Source organism: Hemicordylus capensis, chromosome 1 (assembly GCF_027244095.1).
Source record: "Hemicordylus capensis ecotype Gifberg chromosome 1, rHemCap1.1.pri, whole genome shotgun sequence".
Lineage (NCBI taxonomy): Eukaryota > Metazoa > Chordata > Lepidosauria > Squamata > Cordylidae > Hemicordylus > Hemicordylus capensis.
This window is the reverse complement of record NC_069657.1, coordinates 296,718,701-296,735,698: the sequence shown is the minus strand read 5'-3', so window position 1 is coordinate 296,735,698 and position 16,998 is coordinate 296,718,701. Positions and strand designations below refer to the sequence as shown.

Sequence of the window (16,998 nt, the reverse complement as noted above, 5' to 3'; positions counted from 1 at the left end):
AATTTAGGGCAGGCCTAGACATTTGTGGGTGTTCTTTCTTTTTCTTTTTCTTTTTGGCTTTAGGAGCCAGATTGCCCTCTGCTCCATGGTGGAGGGCAAACTTGCCACTTGCCTGCAGCAATGCTTGCCAATGGAGGGAGGGGGCACACTCCCTGCCTTGCTGGCTAATTTCTTCTAGCAGCAGTTGTCAGGCCCATGTAGGCAGTCTGCCCTCGCTGTGCTCATTCCCTCCTTCTCCTCCTGGTTGCATTGGTCTGTCGTCTGCCTGAGCCAGACGGAGGTGACTAGGAGGAGGAGATAAGTAAGCGAGGCAGGAGTGGGTTGCTTCCTTCTTTTCTTGGTCATGTCCTCCTGGCTCAGGCATATGATAGATCGATGTGACCAGGAGATAGAGAGAGGAATCTGTTCCTGCCTTACGTGCTCACTTCTCCTGGTTGCATCTGTCCATTGCCTGGCTCAGGTGCTATGCTTAAATTTCCAGGCACCATGGCAAGCTGGCATCTGGGAACTGTTGAACCCTGACTTAGGGAAACCTGTTTTGACAGCCCCAGTTATTGAGGAAATAACCTCTTATCTTTTGCGCTATAGAAACTGAAGAAGGAGCTGGATCGACTCAAAGAAGACTTGGAGACAATAACTGATAAATGTGATGATTTTTTCAGTCAAGCTGCTGGTTCGCCCTCTGTTCCTACCCTGCGGTCAGAGCTTAACCTTGTAATTCAAAATATGAATCAGATTTACTCCATGTCTTCCATTTACATTGAAAAGTAAGCAAGTAATGTTCTTCATGTTTTGTTATATTGCATTATCCTATTGTGTGGAGAGATTTGACAGGCTGATAAATACTAATGCGTAAGAAGAGAAGGCAGAACTTTTTATTTTAATCTTTTAAAATGTATTTTTAAAACAATACATTTCATATAATGATCCTAAGCATGCAGCCACCATGTATTAACATGATGGATTTAAAAATGTAAAACTGTTTAGAAATTATTTTTAGCAAGTGATTCTGTTGTTTCAGGTTAAAAACTGTAAATTTGGTGCTCAAAAACACACAAGGAGCTGAAGCACTAGTAAAACAGTATGAGACTAAACTATGTGAAGAAGAGCCGCTAACTGCTGACAAAAGTAATATCGAGAACCTGATGGGTACTTTAAAGGTACGATTATAGTGTACAGAAAAATAATACTTTGAAATAGCCATGCACTTTAACAATATAGTAAGGTAACATAGATTGTTAAATATTGTGTGCTGTTTGCCATTTAGAGGAAAAACACACAATGAGGAAGTTTGGGGGTAGTGATTGGTTGGCTGGTTAATTATTGTCAGACCAGTTGACTGCTAATGATTTCATTGTTTCACAGCAGCACTTAACTAAGAGCTGAACTACACATTATACTTGCCTTGTGAATTGGCCCAGCTCCACCTGTTTAGAATCCTGAAGGTTCCTTCACCCTAGTTGTCCTCACAGGCAAAGACATGTAGAGGGTCTTGAAGAAGTCCTATACTCTTAGGGAAAAGAGAACCCCTGCCACATCAAAACAAAAAAAACTTGTGGCACCTTAAAGACAAATGTAGTTTACTCATATAAATGTGTCAGTCTTTAAGGTGCCACAAGACTGTTCTTTTTTGCTGCTACAGACTCACACACCTCAATTTTCTCCATTTCTCAATTCACTCTGCAAGCACACTGTCTTTCTTCCGTCTACATAGTGCTGTGGAAGATGTGGGCCTAGAAAATTAATGATTTGTCAATATTTGATTGGACACTTTTTTTTTTTTTAGCAATCATGTTAGTCTGGCTAGCCTTTGACCAGTTAGTGATATTATGGCATATGACGTCCATTGATTAGAAGAAACAGTATTTTAATCTGTACTGAGTTGTCCCATATTTTGTTTACCAGCAATGGAGATCAGAGGTTGATGAAAAAAGACAAGTATTCCATGCTCTGGAAGACGAACTCCAGAAGGCTAAAGCAATTAGTGATCAGATGTTTAAGTCACACAAGGAACGTGATCTTGACTTTGACTGGCACAAAGAGAAAGCTGATCAGCTAACGGAGAGATGGCAAAACGTTCATTCTCAAATTGAAAACAGGTTAGTGACATGTTATGTGGTTTAGGTGCCAACAGCTCTTTGAGATGTGCTTCCTCTCTGTTTGCCACAATACGCTGCGTGTTGATCAACAGGAGTAGCATTAGAAACACAATGTACACATATTGGACCTGGGTGGGGGGGCAATCAACGTATATACCTGACTCCAAGAGCTCTAGGTGGTCAACTTTTGCAGTTCCCATTTTGGTCCAGTTAGTATTCAAGATGCTAGGTTCTGGACTACTTTTGAGAGCAAATGAAATGTAATGGATGACACCCAGACTGCACTAGTGCAAGGATGTTACACCAGCTAGTTTCTGTAAGTCAGGAACTTGCATTTAAGGATAGTTTTGCGCTAGTGCAGAGGTGCACTTCTGCAAGCTGTGAAATACCTCCTGCTTTGAAACCTCTTCCTTAATCCATATAGGTTGTATGGGATTAGACAAGGCTATCTGCTGTCCTCTTTAGGCAAGTGCAACACTTTCACAAACAGACCAAGACCCCAGGAGATTGTACAACTTTGAGCATCCACCCAACCAGTGCTCTCTCTAATTTTTTTCCATCTGTGTGCGAAATGAATTTTGTTCTGAGCGGCAGTATCAAGGCAGTGTGTGCACACATGTATTCAAAATGGTGCCTTCCTGATTCAGCCTGAGCGGGATCTAAAATTAACTGAGCGGACATCAGAAACTGTGTGAGCACGCACACACGTGCACGCCTTAGAGGGAACACTGCACCCTCCAAGGATGCATCCTCCTTGTGTGTGTGCATCTTTCGCATTACTGCAGCATAAGTCTGGATGTCCGCTAATCTATATTTAAACAGATCTGGGTACAATGTTTAGCACAAAAGGGCCTTATGGGTGAGGGAAGCTGAACTCTGCCTGCCACATCTCCCTGTCATCTTGCCAAGCCAAGTTCACTTCCAGTACTGGAGATCAGCTAAGGAGAAAAGTGCCTGATGAGACAGACTCTCTGGAGAGGTAATCCACCGTAGGGGTGAGAATTTGGGCACCCCACACCAATATGCCCCTTTTGCCCTGAAAATCAGCCCCTCACCCCCTGCTTCATACTTGATAGGGGCTAACCTGGGTTTCAGAAATGGCTGGAGGAAATTTCAATGTTTATCTTCAATCACATGCGATGAGCAATTTCCAGTGTCAGGTTAAATATGTATTCTGTTTACACGTTGGCTGTCTGTAAGCAGTCCAGTATACAATTTGAATGAAGCAGTCTGCTTGAAAGACCTGTAACCAAAAGATACAGCCAGTTCACACTTACTAGCCATGGTGTGGGAGGTGCTTCGCCTGGACTTTCTGCTGCTGCTCCAGTCACATGTACATGAAGGAGCCACTGTGAGCAGGGCCAAGGATAGTTTTTGGTGGGTTTTTTTTTTTTTTTAGTGAAATAGTCATTTGCCTGCAGGTCAGGGAGACCCTTGGATCTTCAGATCCTAGGTAGCAAAGACTAGAAATAACATCTGTGTTAGACTCAACAGCACTGTGCGGATGGACTTCGGACCTGGCACAGTCTAAAGCGGCTCTTTGTAACATTATTTATAGCAAATTGAAATGCTTCTCTCTGCTTGTAAGATAAACAAGAAGCAAATGCTGCCTCTCTCGGACATCTTAATGGACTTCCTTTGCAGCTTATTATCAACACGCAGGCGCTCCTAGTGTAAGAATGACAGATTTTGTGTTGACTGCAGCTCGTAAGTGTAAACAGACTGTTCCTTGCAAATGTTCAGCCTCCTGCTTCCTATCAGTGAGGTATACAGACATTTTTTTAAAAACAAAAAACTGGCTAGTCACAATGTAGTATTTTTCCTTTTAAAATTTGCAGAAAATCTGGTCATTTTAATTGTGATCTACTGATTTACTAAGTATTACTGGGTCATTCATTATTATATATTGAGGCTATCCACAGGCACATGCAAAAGCAGGCTAAGGAAGCCCAGTCCAGTTTTGCATGCGCATGTGCACCACTGGGATTGGGCCCAACCCCAGTGGCACCGCAGCGGCAGACCCACCTATGGAGCCTCCATCTAAAGCGAGAGTAAGGGAACAAGCGCTTCCATAACCTCATTATTTCGATCGTCTGTCAGCTGCAGCTGCAAACAGCCACGGCTCTCAGACTGTGGCATTCTCGGGGAGGGGGGAATCCCCATTATTGGAGCCCTGGGGGGTGGGGCAACATGTCCTGGCACCCCAACCCTCAGAGCTACCTGCCCAGTGCTTGTCTGGGCAGGCACTCCGCTCATCCAAGGAAAGGAAACTCTTTATCTGCAGAGAGGTAAGCTCTTCAGGGCTTCTTCCTTGCTAACCCTATTGCCCCGTCTCACTGGTCGTGAGAAAGAGCTCATTGTTTCAGTCTTTCTGAGTCAAATGATGAAAAACACAGGAACAAATAATGCTGCCTCTTCAGTGGTTTTTAACCGTAGTTTGTAGCGTCCTGTTCTACAATGGCTTCAAAACTGAGAAAACAGCCTTTTCTTCCCCAGTGGAGGAGAGTATCCTAATACATGTTAGACTTCCCTTCTGCTCCCTAGACAGGAGCATGTCAATCATTGTAGACTTCCTCACCTTCTGTGAGAGGAGCTCCTCCAAGCGGCAGTCCTGCCTGCATCACAGCAATAGGGTTCATATATGGAGCTCTGCTCCATCTCTTTATAAGGCCATTTTTTCCTGCCTTTTCCTTCCCGGGATCATTTATCTTAATTAATGCATGGTAACTGATTATCCTTTATGCCATAATTAATTGTTTCATGTCCTTTTCTATATTGTTTTTCATAATTGAGAAGATATCCTTTTCCTCTAATGAAAAAGGATTTTGTTAATATGTGCAAAATGTGGAGTTGTTCAAGGAGTGAAGAGTGAGTCTCCCCTGGTCTCTAGATCCTGGGAAGTTGTGAGATTGGGCAGGAATATGAATACCCTCCTTTTTGTTTCACTTTTAAACAATGCTGAATTACAGAGAAAGGCCCTCTTGTGGTCGCTCTGAAGAGTGATGATTGCATCTTGACATTCTGATCCCAAAGTATGTGTATCTGCACTTGTGGCAGGGAAAATGTGTATGCTTATTGTGGCAGGGAATTCACAGCCCCTGGTCTTGGAAATGAAGGAGATGCAGGGAGAAAACACCATGAAATAAGGAACAGAGGACCCAGTTCAGATGATGCCACATATCATTGTTTGTTGTATTATGAGCAAGCAAGGAAGGAAAGAAGAGCCCCCATACTCCTGCCTCTTCTCTTTGCTTTTCTCCTCCTCTTGCACACCTGGCTAAATGGAAAATATCTAGTTGATTAGACCATAGTTTCCTGTGACAATAAAGGCAGGAAACAGGTTTAAGCAATATCTTCAGGCCAGGATCAAGCCATGGTTTGATATCTTGGTATAGTCCGTGAGAATAATGTGCCTCCTTATAAAGAGCAGAAATATTTAAAAGAGTTTGGTTATGGAGGGCAGGCTTCTGAAGTGTAAAGGAGTTTTATTTCCGCTGTATAAACTCTAAGAAAAGGACTTGTGATAGAGAATTGCACGTATGTAAATGGTGCCTTAAGCTTGCATACTGCTTGTTTACTTTTACCATTGCAACTTGTTGGTTCTTTTTTCCTAAAACTTCTTGCTCTCCTCTCAACCAGGTTGCGTGACTTAGAGGGTATCAGTAAATCCCTAAAGTACTACAGAGATACTTATGGGGCACTGGATAACTGGATTAAGCAAGTTGAAGAAACTCAGCAAAGGTTTCAGGAAAACCCTCCTCAAACCAGTAAAGCCCTGGCCAAACAGCTAAACCAGCAAAAGGTATGAGATGGAAGTTCAGTTCCAGGGCTTAGATTATTTATTTATTTATTTATTTATTTATTTAACATATGTTTATACCACCCAAAACTTAAGTTTCTGGCCAGTTTACAGCAAAGTAAAAACAGAAAAAGTAAAACATTAGTTAAAACAAAAGAACAACAAGTTAAAAAGTTACAACAATTTTAAAATGTTAAAATAATATTTTTTAGAAGTATTAAAACAATATTTAATTTAAAGCCTGAGTGAACAGATGAAATTGATGAATTGTAGAAATTGATGTAATAATATGTAAATTAATATAATTTCACTTAGATAATAAGGGCAATTTCCATTGTTGTTGTTATTGTTGTTATATTAAAGTTGTAGTTGTTAAAATATTTATATATGCTTTTCAACCAAAAACGGTTCTCAAAGTGGTTCACATAGCAATAGGTATGGGAAAACTAGTCCCCAGTTCCCAAAGGACTCATAACCGAAAAAGAAACACAAGGGACACACCACCCACTGGAGAGACACAATACTGTATGAAGAGGCCAGTTGTGTTTCCCTTGTTAAGTGTAAAGAGAATTGCCACTTTGAAAGGTGCCTCTTTGCCCACATGTAGACATAGAGCCTTCTTGTTAAACACACACATCCGAATTCTATGAATTACTTTAACCTATATGCTAGAATACATTCACTTGTATTGTATTGGAATCTCCTGAATATAGCTTTGAAATAAATTTAGGTTATGTTAATCCAGTGTGCATCTTCATGTATTGATTAAAGACTAGTGATTGTTTCCAAGCACTGGTAAGGATGAGCAAAGGAAAACACACTTTTAAAGTTTGTCCTGTACATTTTGTCCACTGTGTCAATATACATGGACAGAACAGGCACACTTGAAAAACAGGAGTAAAAGTTGAATAGGCTGGATATTGCTAAATATTGAAATCCTCTGTATTTTACAGATGCTGATTTCTGAAATAGAGACAAAACAAAACAAACTAGATGAATGCCAGAAATATTCAGAGCAGTACTCAGCTGCGGTAAAGGTAAGGTTAATACTACACATGTTAATCCTCAACTTGCAGTTCTTTAGGCAGTTTTGAATACTGCTCAGTGAGCAGAACTACAGCATCTCTACCCTTTTTTCTGCAGTAGCAGCCTCGTTATACCCAACATAGCACCTGAGCAGTGTCTGTTGCTTCTTCCATCCAACTCTGTTAAGGCAGATTGCACCAGTTAGTCTCGGCAAGCATTGCAGATGTTGCCTGTAACTGTGCAACCCACTCTAAGCGTTTGGGAGGTGCTAGCAGGGGAGTGTGTCGCAATCTAAGAGAAGCTTCCCACAGCCTTGGCCAGCCGGTTGCTGCACTCCCTCCTTCATGCAGCAGGCCTCTCAGAAAAGCTGCTCCTGATGGTCAGGGGGCCCTTGGGGATGAGGTGGAATGGGAATGCAGGGGAATCTGCATGAGGAGGGTGGAACTCCTGAAAACTGGGTGAGACTGCATTTTGCAAGTGGAGCCTCTACCTGGTTTTAGACTGCTCTCCGCTCCCACTTCAGTGTCTCACACTCCATCCCACCCACCCAGAAGTGACATTTGGATATGTGTGTGTCTGTGTGTATGGAGGACTGTAGTAGGGAAGAGGGAAAAGAAAAGGTCCTAGGATGAGCTCTCTTCCTCTAGCACAAGGTCTGGATACAACCTTTGGACTCCCTTCAGGCATATCTTCCCGCTCTGCTTCTGTGTGATAAGTGATTAGCACAGTGAAAGGCTCGACTTGGAAGCCCCACAGACCAGGTTTGGCAGCTGATCTGGCCTCAGAGATGGTTCTAGCAGTCAGCCCTGATTGGTCTGTTAGTGGGAGGCACAGTCTTCTGCTGCACGCTGCATTCATTGCAGGGGTCATAGTCATAGCCTTTTTACTGAAATGTTTGTAAAGCCACCAGAAAGGCCACTAGCATTATGCAAATACCTTATAGTTCATCTGATGTTCATGTATTTTCTTCAGGACTATGAGTTGCAAATGATGACATACAGGGCCATGGTTGACTCCCAGCAAAAATCTCCAGTGAAACGCCGAAGAATGCAGAGCTCCTCTGATTTCATAATACAAGAGGTAGTTGGACATAGTTTAATAGATGATACTTCCATGTTTATTACAAAGATACAAACAGAGTCATCAGTAATCAGCCACATTGTATCTTATTCCACTAGGCTGGTCTGGCTAGCAAACTTTGGTTCTTTAAAGTTGCTATCAGAAGTCACTGTGTTCACTTGCCATATCACTGTAACTCCGTATGAAAATATATGTTATCTCCTCTTTCTTTTTTAAAAAAAATCTCATTATTCAAATACTTAATTTTTGTGTCCTCCTCCTGGTGATTCAAATAAATGTGGTTATCCACATAAAGTCAATATCATAAACTTGGTAATTTTAAATGACAGTCATTCTAGGATACTGCATAGATTTATTTATTACAGTAGGCTTCACAATTTCACACTTGCGTGCCATAGATTTCAATGGAACTTGGAGGAGTACTGCTGTGGAATGAATTGTGTCCAATGGCCATGATTCGGATAGGAGACTATTGCTTATTGTTTGAACACATGCTTTGCATGCAGCATGTCCCAGCGTCAGCCTCTGGCCTCTCCAGTGAAAAAGATCTCAGGTAGCAGGAAGCATGGGAAAGACCCCTGGCTGAGGCTTTGGAGAACTGCTGCTGTCAAAACAGACAATACTGAGATAGGTGGGGAGATGGTATGATTTGTTTGGTAAAAGGCAGCCTATATTCATAAGAGTTAATTAAAATTTGTAAAAGCAGGGGACCCCCCCCATTTTGCTTCTGCAAAGATCCCGCCCCCTGCCCCACCACCCTCTGTGTTACCAAATCACTGTAGTTTGGTGGTTCAGTGTAGGGAAGGGGACTTGGGACCACAGTAGGTGTTTGCAATATAAATTAAAATGCAAATATTGTGACACAAGGGCAAATATATATTACTAGAGTTTGGGTCACATCCCAAGCTGTGATTTATAATAAGGCTGAACAGAGGCAAGAAGGTTGCAAGTTCACCCATCAGTGTGAAAGAAACTGAGTGTAATCAAGGCTGAATACAATCACTGTCTGTAAATGATGTCTGTAGATGACAGCTAGACTGCAAAGAGTTATAGAATGATTTATAGCAAGGTTGTGTTTGTAAGAGTGGCTGAAACCCTGTTGCGTCTCAGGGACCCTGGAGCACCCTCCTCTCACACAGGAATATTGAATGATGGCCCTATTTCATGCAGAAAGCTTTGCTGAGACTTGGTAACTTCCAGTAATTTATAAAAATGGTGATTTAGGATGTGAGTGGTTAGGAGCTAATTCTGTGATGAATTGGTCCCCCATCTTTCATTCCTAAGAGCATCTCCACACCTGCTACTCTTAAAGCAGATTACTAGCAAAGTCTACTCAACATCCTCTTTATTATACTGACTGTTCTAGGGATCTGTTGGCTTCAGGGGTATCCTTCTAATGTGGCTTCTGTATAAAGCCACATTAGAAGACTCATGAAGACATGCTGCACTTCTGAAGTCTGAGCTATAAATAACTTCTTCAGAAGCCCCATTTCCTTTTGAAAATTCCTTCCTTATTTTCCATTTCTGCATGATTAGTACCATTCCTCTGTATTTTCTTGCAGTTCATGGATTTACGAACACGCTATACAGCTTTGGTTACCTTGATGACTCAGTACATTAAGTTTGCTGGTGACTCTCTGAAAAGGCTAGAGGAGGAAGAGGTAAGTCAACAATACTGACAATAAACTAGCAGCTATACTTTTATGTGAAAACATGGATAATAGAAATTCTTTATGTACTTTAAATATAAAAATAAATGAATGGAAGCAATCGGATTCACATGTTATACAAATGCAAAGATAATGCTGGTCTGAAATCTTTTCATCCCACTGTTATCTTTTCATCCCTTACAGATGGGAATATTATTTTAAAACACAGTTGTATATAAAGTCCTATTAAACTCTGACTTGTGCCTCTTGTCACACTAGCATATCTAAAAATTGCCTAAGGAATTTCAGCTTTTAATTTCTTGGATTCTTTCTTCAGTTAGTTTACATTTCTGCCATATGTTTGATTTCCTTTGCATGCCTATTTCATTTATTCTTGGTGATAAACGGGTGATTTTCTAATCTGATCTCTCATTAACAGTTACAATTTCTGCTTTCTTGACAATATCACTCAGTCACTTTGAGGATCAAAATGTATTATGCTAGTTCTGCTAGTGGTCTTATTCCTCTGAACTCTGTCTTCTCCCAATCAAGACCTTTTGTCTCAAAGACCAGAGGAGTGTGCAAGTAGCATCATATGCACAATCAAACCTTTTGGAGATATTTATCTGAATATAACGCATATCAACAGTTTCCTTAGACATGTTTTTTAAAGCAGCTGTTAAAGCTTCAGAATTTTTAAGGAGTGAGCAGGGATTCTATGAGGACAACTTCTGAGATCAAAACTCTCCAAAATGTGGTTGAAGGTGGGGTTGTGTGTGCATCTCTCTGGGTTGTGGCTCTCTGATGTCATTAGTAATTGGTATGTGTTTAACTAAGGGTGAAACAGCACTTTTCATCTGAAGGGTAAAGGATAGAGTGCTTCTAATCTGAATTTAAATGTGTGTGTTGTCATGCTCAAGTAGCTGAAGTTTCTGAGCTTTTGAGGAGCACTGTTAGTGTGGTCAGAGGGACACCAGGCAAAGGAGAAGAAGCAACATTACCTGAAATATGTCAAAACAAAGACACCACTAACAAGGAGGCAGACTTGCTGAAAATGCAAGAAGCTGTCTTTTATCATTATCGAAGCAGTGATGTCAGGATGAATGGCGGTGGGACGCATAATGATAATGGGAGGCATCCTCACTTGAGCAAAGAGATCTCAGTAATTCTAATGACGTGTTAGCAAGACAATTAGCAAGACAATTAGCAAGACAATTAGCAAGACAATATTGGGAAAATATTTTCTACTCAGTCCATAAACACACATGCCAAAAAATATGTTGACAGTGTGAATGAGAAAGCAGAAAGAAAACCAAGAACACAAACAAAAACATTGATAGAGGCAATTGCATGTTGTTGATGAAAAAGAATACCTTAGAAGACTCACCACACTGAAGTAAAACCAGGAGTGCTTGGAAAAACTAATTTTGAGCCAATGATGAAAAGAAATAACCAAGAGACTAGGGATTATCCCATGGGGATCAGCTCAAATGGAACAATGCACTTGCCTTTCAGAAAGGTCAAGCACTGGAAGTCTGGATAAAGTTCATCACCTAGAAGCATGTTCTAACAGAGCACTGATGAAATTTGAAGAGAATACTGGAAGAAGTGAATTATTGACCATTGTGGATGAGAAAAAAAAATCTCTAGGCAACTGAATATCAATGAAGCAATCAAGGAGACAGTGAAGCAACATGTGCCAGTGCAGAGGCTTTCTGATGAAGAGGTGAAAACTATCACATTGCATAATGTATTTCTAGATGACAATGGTTTTGGAACAGCAGATCCCCAAGAAAGACTCTGTATAAATCCAAAGCAAACAGATATTGCCATTCAGGGAAGCACAACTTATTCATGTGCTACTTCTAAAGACGACATGACTGAAGATCAGATCATACAGAGTGGTTCAGAAGTCTACAAATTTAATTCTGATACATTGCAAAGGAATATCAGTCACACTACTAATTCAGGATCATTATTACATTCAAATTAAAATGATGATTCACTGACCAATTCACAAGGCAAAATACATTTGCAAGAGGATAATCTTGGCTTGTATGTAGCACATGAGTCAATAATAAAAACATGTAGAGCTTTCAAACAAGAGAAAAGGCACAGTGAGAGTTGGACACAGAACAGTACTTGTAGATTGACCACACCATTAATTGATGATCAAGAAGACGTAGAGACTGCAGTGGATCTTTGCCCAAACAAGGAAGGTGTTCTGCTAGTTGTGTCAGTGAGGGTAACAGTGCAAATAACATTTCAAAGCTACCCGAAGAAGTTATAAGCCTAGAGTGAGAAAGGTTGTCAGGAGAGCAAAATATTCAAGTGCAGAAACTGAACAGCTATTCCTGGAAGTAGAGAAGTACATAGAAAACACTGTCCAAGAGAAAGAACAGAAAGAGTGAGGGAAAATACACATGGGTTATATTAAAATTTAGCACCAATCAGAATCAACAGAACACTATTATAAATAAATCAATACAATAGCATTTCAAAATCATTCCAAATTGAGACTTTGGCAAAGGTGTCTTCTGGGAAGATGATTTATTTTGCAAAGAGACAAGAAAGCAGCAAGTAAGTACTGTAAAGGTTGTGTAAGTACTTTTAGGGGAGGGTCCAAAGTGCTGAAGCAAAGCTTTGGAGGGCTGAAGGGTTTGATCTGAGGTGAAGCAAGATGACCACCCTCCCCTTGCTGCAGCAGGACTGAATCACATAGAGGACCCCTCTGAAGCATTAAGGTTCTGGAATGGACCTTCACATAGCACTACTGACTTTTTCTAAAACAGGACTGGAAGTTGGAAACTTCCTCCCTTTATATGCAAACAGAAGGAGGTTCACACAAGCTAGAAACTCATGATTGTTGCATATAAACACGATTAAACCATTGTTTCGCATGGCATCTGAACCAGGCTATCGACTTCTAGAAGAGAAACCTCCTAGCTGAGTGTTTTGTATTGCTGATCAGCATTGGGTAAATACAGGTATACTTTAACTATGGAACTTTAACTTGGTTCTTACTACATCATTTTTAAAATAGCTTATGTTATATGCCAGGAAATTTTGTTGTAGTCGTGAGCATAATGTGCGATCTGCTGGAAAATCATTTAACAGCAATTTTTTAGAAGGAATTTAATTTGGTCTAGTAGGAAGCACTGCACTGGTCTTTTTATTTTAAGAAGCCTTATGTTTGGCTTCAAGAAAGAGTCTAAATATGAATTTACTGTAAGGGACTGAATAACAATTAATATTGAAAGACCTGGGTCCCGTAATATAATGCGGTTGCTGAATCATTGTTTGTCTTATAAGGAATGTGTATTATATCATTTATAGGTACTAAAGCTCCTTTTCTTACTCAACTAACCACAAAAGGCTAACATGCTTTTTCTTGCATGATGTGTTTTGCTGATAAGTTGCTCTACAGCTTTTAAGCAATGACACATGCAAGCAAGCTTCTGGGCAGCACCTTCAAACCACGAAACCACTCTTGTCCTGAATGAGCAGAGTAGTTCTTCTTGAGGACTTCGGTTGGTGGATTCCTTCATGCAACTTTTTTTGTTCACTACTGGTGACTCTCTGACGGTGACAGTGGTGGTGGGAATCACTCATTCTCTGCTGCTGAGATGCTGTAAATGCAATTTGTAAGTATTTGGAACTGTGCATTAAAATTGCAACAATTTTCCTATATTAGGGGTTTTTTTAAAAAATAAATAAATCAATATTTGCCATTGTTTTTTTCTTTGCAGACCCTAAAACATAAGGAAGCATTAGTACGTGGTGAATATTCTGATCTGGAACAGCTGCAAAAGGCTGTAGTGAATGAGAACAGAAAGCTTAAGGAAAGAATAAATGAACTTGAGGAGATGTTGGAGGATTTGAGGAGACAGAAGTTCCAAGTGGAAGAAGAACTGCCGAAGGTAAAGGGAGAAGCGGAAAAAGAACTGAAGAGTCAGCAAAAGAAAATGGAAGAGATTTATCTTCAGAAAGTCAAAGCTGAACAAGAGGCAAAGCGATATCACATGGAACTGGAGGATGTTATTAAGGAGAAAGATGCTGCAGAGCAGGAGTTGGAACGCGTGAAGCAGCTCTCTTTGAAAGCAGAGGCTCAAAGAAGTGTTGTTGAAGAAAACTTTAGGGCTTTCAGAATACAGTTAGAGGAAAGTGCTATGACCAGAAATACTCTTGAAGAACATCTTAAAAAGAAAGACACAAATCTTCTTGACTTAGAGAAGCAAAAGAAAGCATTAATAGAAGAACTGAAGAAGAAAACTGCTGAAGAAGCAAAGCTTTTGAAGCTAATTAAAGAAATGGAACAAGACCTTGAGTTTCAGGGTAGTGTAGTGAAAAATAAATTCAGAGAAAAGGAAATAACAGAAGTTCGAAGACAAATTACTGTAATAGGATGCTCCTTAGGAAGAGAAACTCTGTTACCAACGGGTTCAGACATTTCAGATTTCCAGAGAAAGCAAGAAATAAAGAATATCGAGGAATTCCAGCAACTGGTTGATGAGCTAACCTTTGCCAACAAAAAGTCTGAAAAAATAATTAAAGACTTAAAATATGAAGTGAATGAACTTGAGCTGCAGAATGCATCTTCTGAAGAAAAGGCTCGTTTACTAAAAGAGAAACTAGATGATGCCAACAACTCTCTAAGGTGCCTGAAAATAGAGCTGGATCAGAAAGATCTAACAGAGCAGGGATACTTGGAGCAACTGAAAGAACTAGACAGGCAGCTGCACAAGACCACGAGCAAAGCTGAAGAGGTGATGCAAGAAGCCATGGAACTTAAAAAATTAAACATGAATTATCAAGAAGAGCTGAGGTCACTCCAAAGGGAAAAGGCACAACTGAAGAGGGAGTTGGAGGAGCTAGCTAGAATGCACACACAAACCGAGATTACTCTTCAGCAGTTAAATTCGCAGATCACATGTCTCCAGCAAGAAAAGTTGGTAGCTGAGCAGAGATCTATCTCATGCAGAGGAGAAGCAAGTAACCTTCAGGAGCAATTTAGAAGGATGCAGGAACAATTGCTTCAGAAGACAAGAGAAGAAAAAGAAAACCAGCTGAAGATTCAAAGGCTGAAAGATGATTTGGCAAATAGCAATCACTTGGTAGAAACATTAAAACAAAAGGCAGAGGAGCTTAGTAGGTGGAATAGTGAGACCAAAATAAAGATGACTGAGGTGCGGACAGAATCTGAGAAGATAGTTATTGAGAGACAAATTATTGACAGAAAAAATGAAGAATTGAAAGCCCTGGCTGAGAGCTTCAAAGAGCAACTACGGGTCACAAATGAACAACTGCACAAACAGATAATAATTGAACAAGAACACTTGGATAAAATCAAGAGACTAGAAGATGAGTTAATGAATACCAAAGATGTAGCAAATGAGTTTAAGCAGAAATGTGACAGGGAGAATGCTTACATTATGAATGCTGAGATTGAGGTCCGAAACTTAAGTGCCCAGTTGAGTACATTAACTATGGAAATGAAGATGAGTGAGCAGAAAATCCAGCAGCAGCAAGTCCATATTCAGGACCTCAATAGCAAGATGAAGAAGTTGCAAGATGATTCCCACCAGAAGACTTTAGAGGAGCAAATGGCACGAAAAAAAGCAGCTTTGCTTCAGGAAGAGTCCATTAAGTTTAAGCACTCTGCGGAAGAGTTTAGAAAGAAATGTGAAAAACTCATGGAATCACACAACATTGCTGAAAATGACATATCAGGCATAAGGATGGAATGCATCGCTCTTCAGCAAGAAAGGCATATGGCTCAAGAAAATATCAGAATGTATAAGATTCAAATTGAAGATCTGCAAGATACACTTCAGAAATGCCGTGAACAGCTGCAGCAAGGGAAGCACGCAGAAATGGAATATTCACAGAGGTATCGCATACTAGAAGAAGAATTGCAAATGCAAAGGCGTACAGTGGAGAACTTGACGCACCAAATAGCCCTGCAGAAAAGGGAGCATTGCAATCAGTTGCGTTTGCTTCAGAATGAGAGCCACAAAAATCACAACATGAAGCTAGACTTTGGGTGGAAAGGAAATGGGTTTAGTTACTTGGGAGACACCTCCCCAAGACATTTTGAACAACTTAATCTGTGCGCTAACACCTCTCCTTTATTAAGGAGGAGGCATGATAGACCAATTGAAATAAGTAATCCAGGATGTAAATCTGAACAGCTAGTTTCAAAGAATTTGCAAGTGGTTGCAACTGATTCATTGCCGAGAGAGAAGCAATTCCAGCTCTCTGGGATAACCCACTCACTGGAAAATGGAACAAGCCAACAATCCTATGCTGAGTACCTTTCTCAAACAAGCACAGAGTTTGAGATAACCTTTGACAAGACCAGTCCTGTCACAAGGATATCTGATCCATTGGGAGACAACAGCATCCTCAATTCCAGACATGAAAACAATTATGAAATGGGATTAGGGAAGCATCTACAACCACTGAAGGTACACTGTACATTTTGATAACACTTGGGTGTTGCTTGCTTTTAACATTCTACTTTTTAACCTTGCTTTTCTGTTATACTTCCATCTTACCTTCTGAAACAAAATATCAGTATCATTGTTAAACATTTTGCAGCTGGTATGTATTGGCCTATATTATGTATTACAAACATGCATACAGCTCCATACATTTCTCCATACATTTTCTCCTCCCCCCAAAACCTCCCTGTTTGTATAAAAGGCAGAATCTAGTATGTAGAAGATCATACTACTTCTCTGTAAAACAGCATACACGGGAGTCAGTTTATCGGAGAGAGCAGCAGGCAGGAGGACTTTGATCCCTACCCACCAGTTTTTCTTTCAACAACTTTCCTCAGTTGCTTTTCCCTTGGTTAAGCTTCCAGATCTTTGGTTCTGTCAGTGCCCAAGATGAAGCCAAAACATGCAGTTCTGCCACATTACCTTCTCTGTTGTTACTCCAGTGCTGTAGGCCCGCCAGTGGTTGACATCCAGGGCAAGGACACAATGTGAGCTGTGTCCTTGCAGCCAGAGACTGTGCCCGCTCAGCCAGAGACTTTCCCACTGCTGTTGCACCTGTGCAGGTTGTGGGAAGTAAAGATTTTGGATGACCCTTTCTTCCTTTGAAAGTGCCCTGTGGCTTTTAAAACTTATGTCCCTGAGGACTGCACAGTTTTCAGGAGCATAGTGTACGAAGGCACAGGGCACTTCCAAAGGCAGAGAAGATCACTTCCCCTACAAGGACAGCGGGGAAGCCTCTGGTTGAGCAGATGCAGCCTCCAGCTGCAAGGACGCAGGTCCTGTTGCAAACTCACTTGGTTGCTCTGGATGCCATCCAGTATGTTTTGAATATGAATAAAACA

General features: G+C 40.7%; 1 protein-coding gene across 35 annotated transcripts in view; it reads left to right on the top strand.

Annotated features, from left to right (window-relative positions):
* The window catches only part of DST (dystonin), a 488,434-nt gene that overhangs the window by 283,496 nt on the left and 187,940 nt on the right, over window positions 1-16,998 (top strand). For 32 of the 35 annotated variants that reach the window (XM_053286451.1, XM_053286446.1, XM_053286475.1 and 29 more), the window contains 7 exons: window positions 589-767; window positions 1,022-1,160; window positions 1,906-2,099; window positions 5,739-5,901; window positions 6,852-6,935; window positions 7,897-8,004; window positions 9,567-9,665. In XM_053286451.1, the coding sequence (XP_053142426.1) occupies window positions 589-767; window positions 1,022-1,160; window positions 1,906-2,099; window positions 5,739-5,901; window positions 6,852-6,935; window positions 7,897-8,004; window positions 9,567-9,665 (966 nt within the window). Of the gene's footprint in view, window positions 1-588; window positions 768-1,021; window positions 1,161-1,905; window positions 2,100-5,738; window positions 5,902-6,851; window positions 6,936-7,896; window positions 8,005-9,566; window positions 9,666-13,402; window positions 16,121-16,998 lie in introns of all 35 variants that reach the window. The other 3 variants (XM_053286482.1, XM_053286473.1, XM_053286474.1) reach the window with 1 other exon arrangement.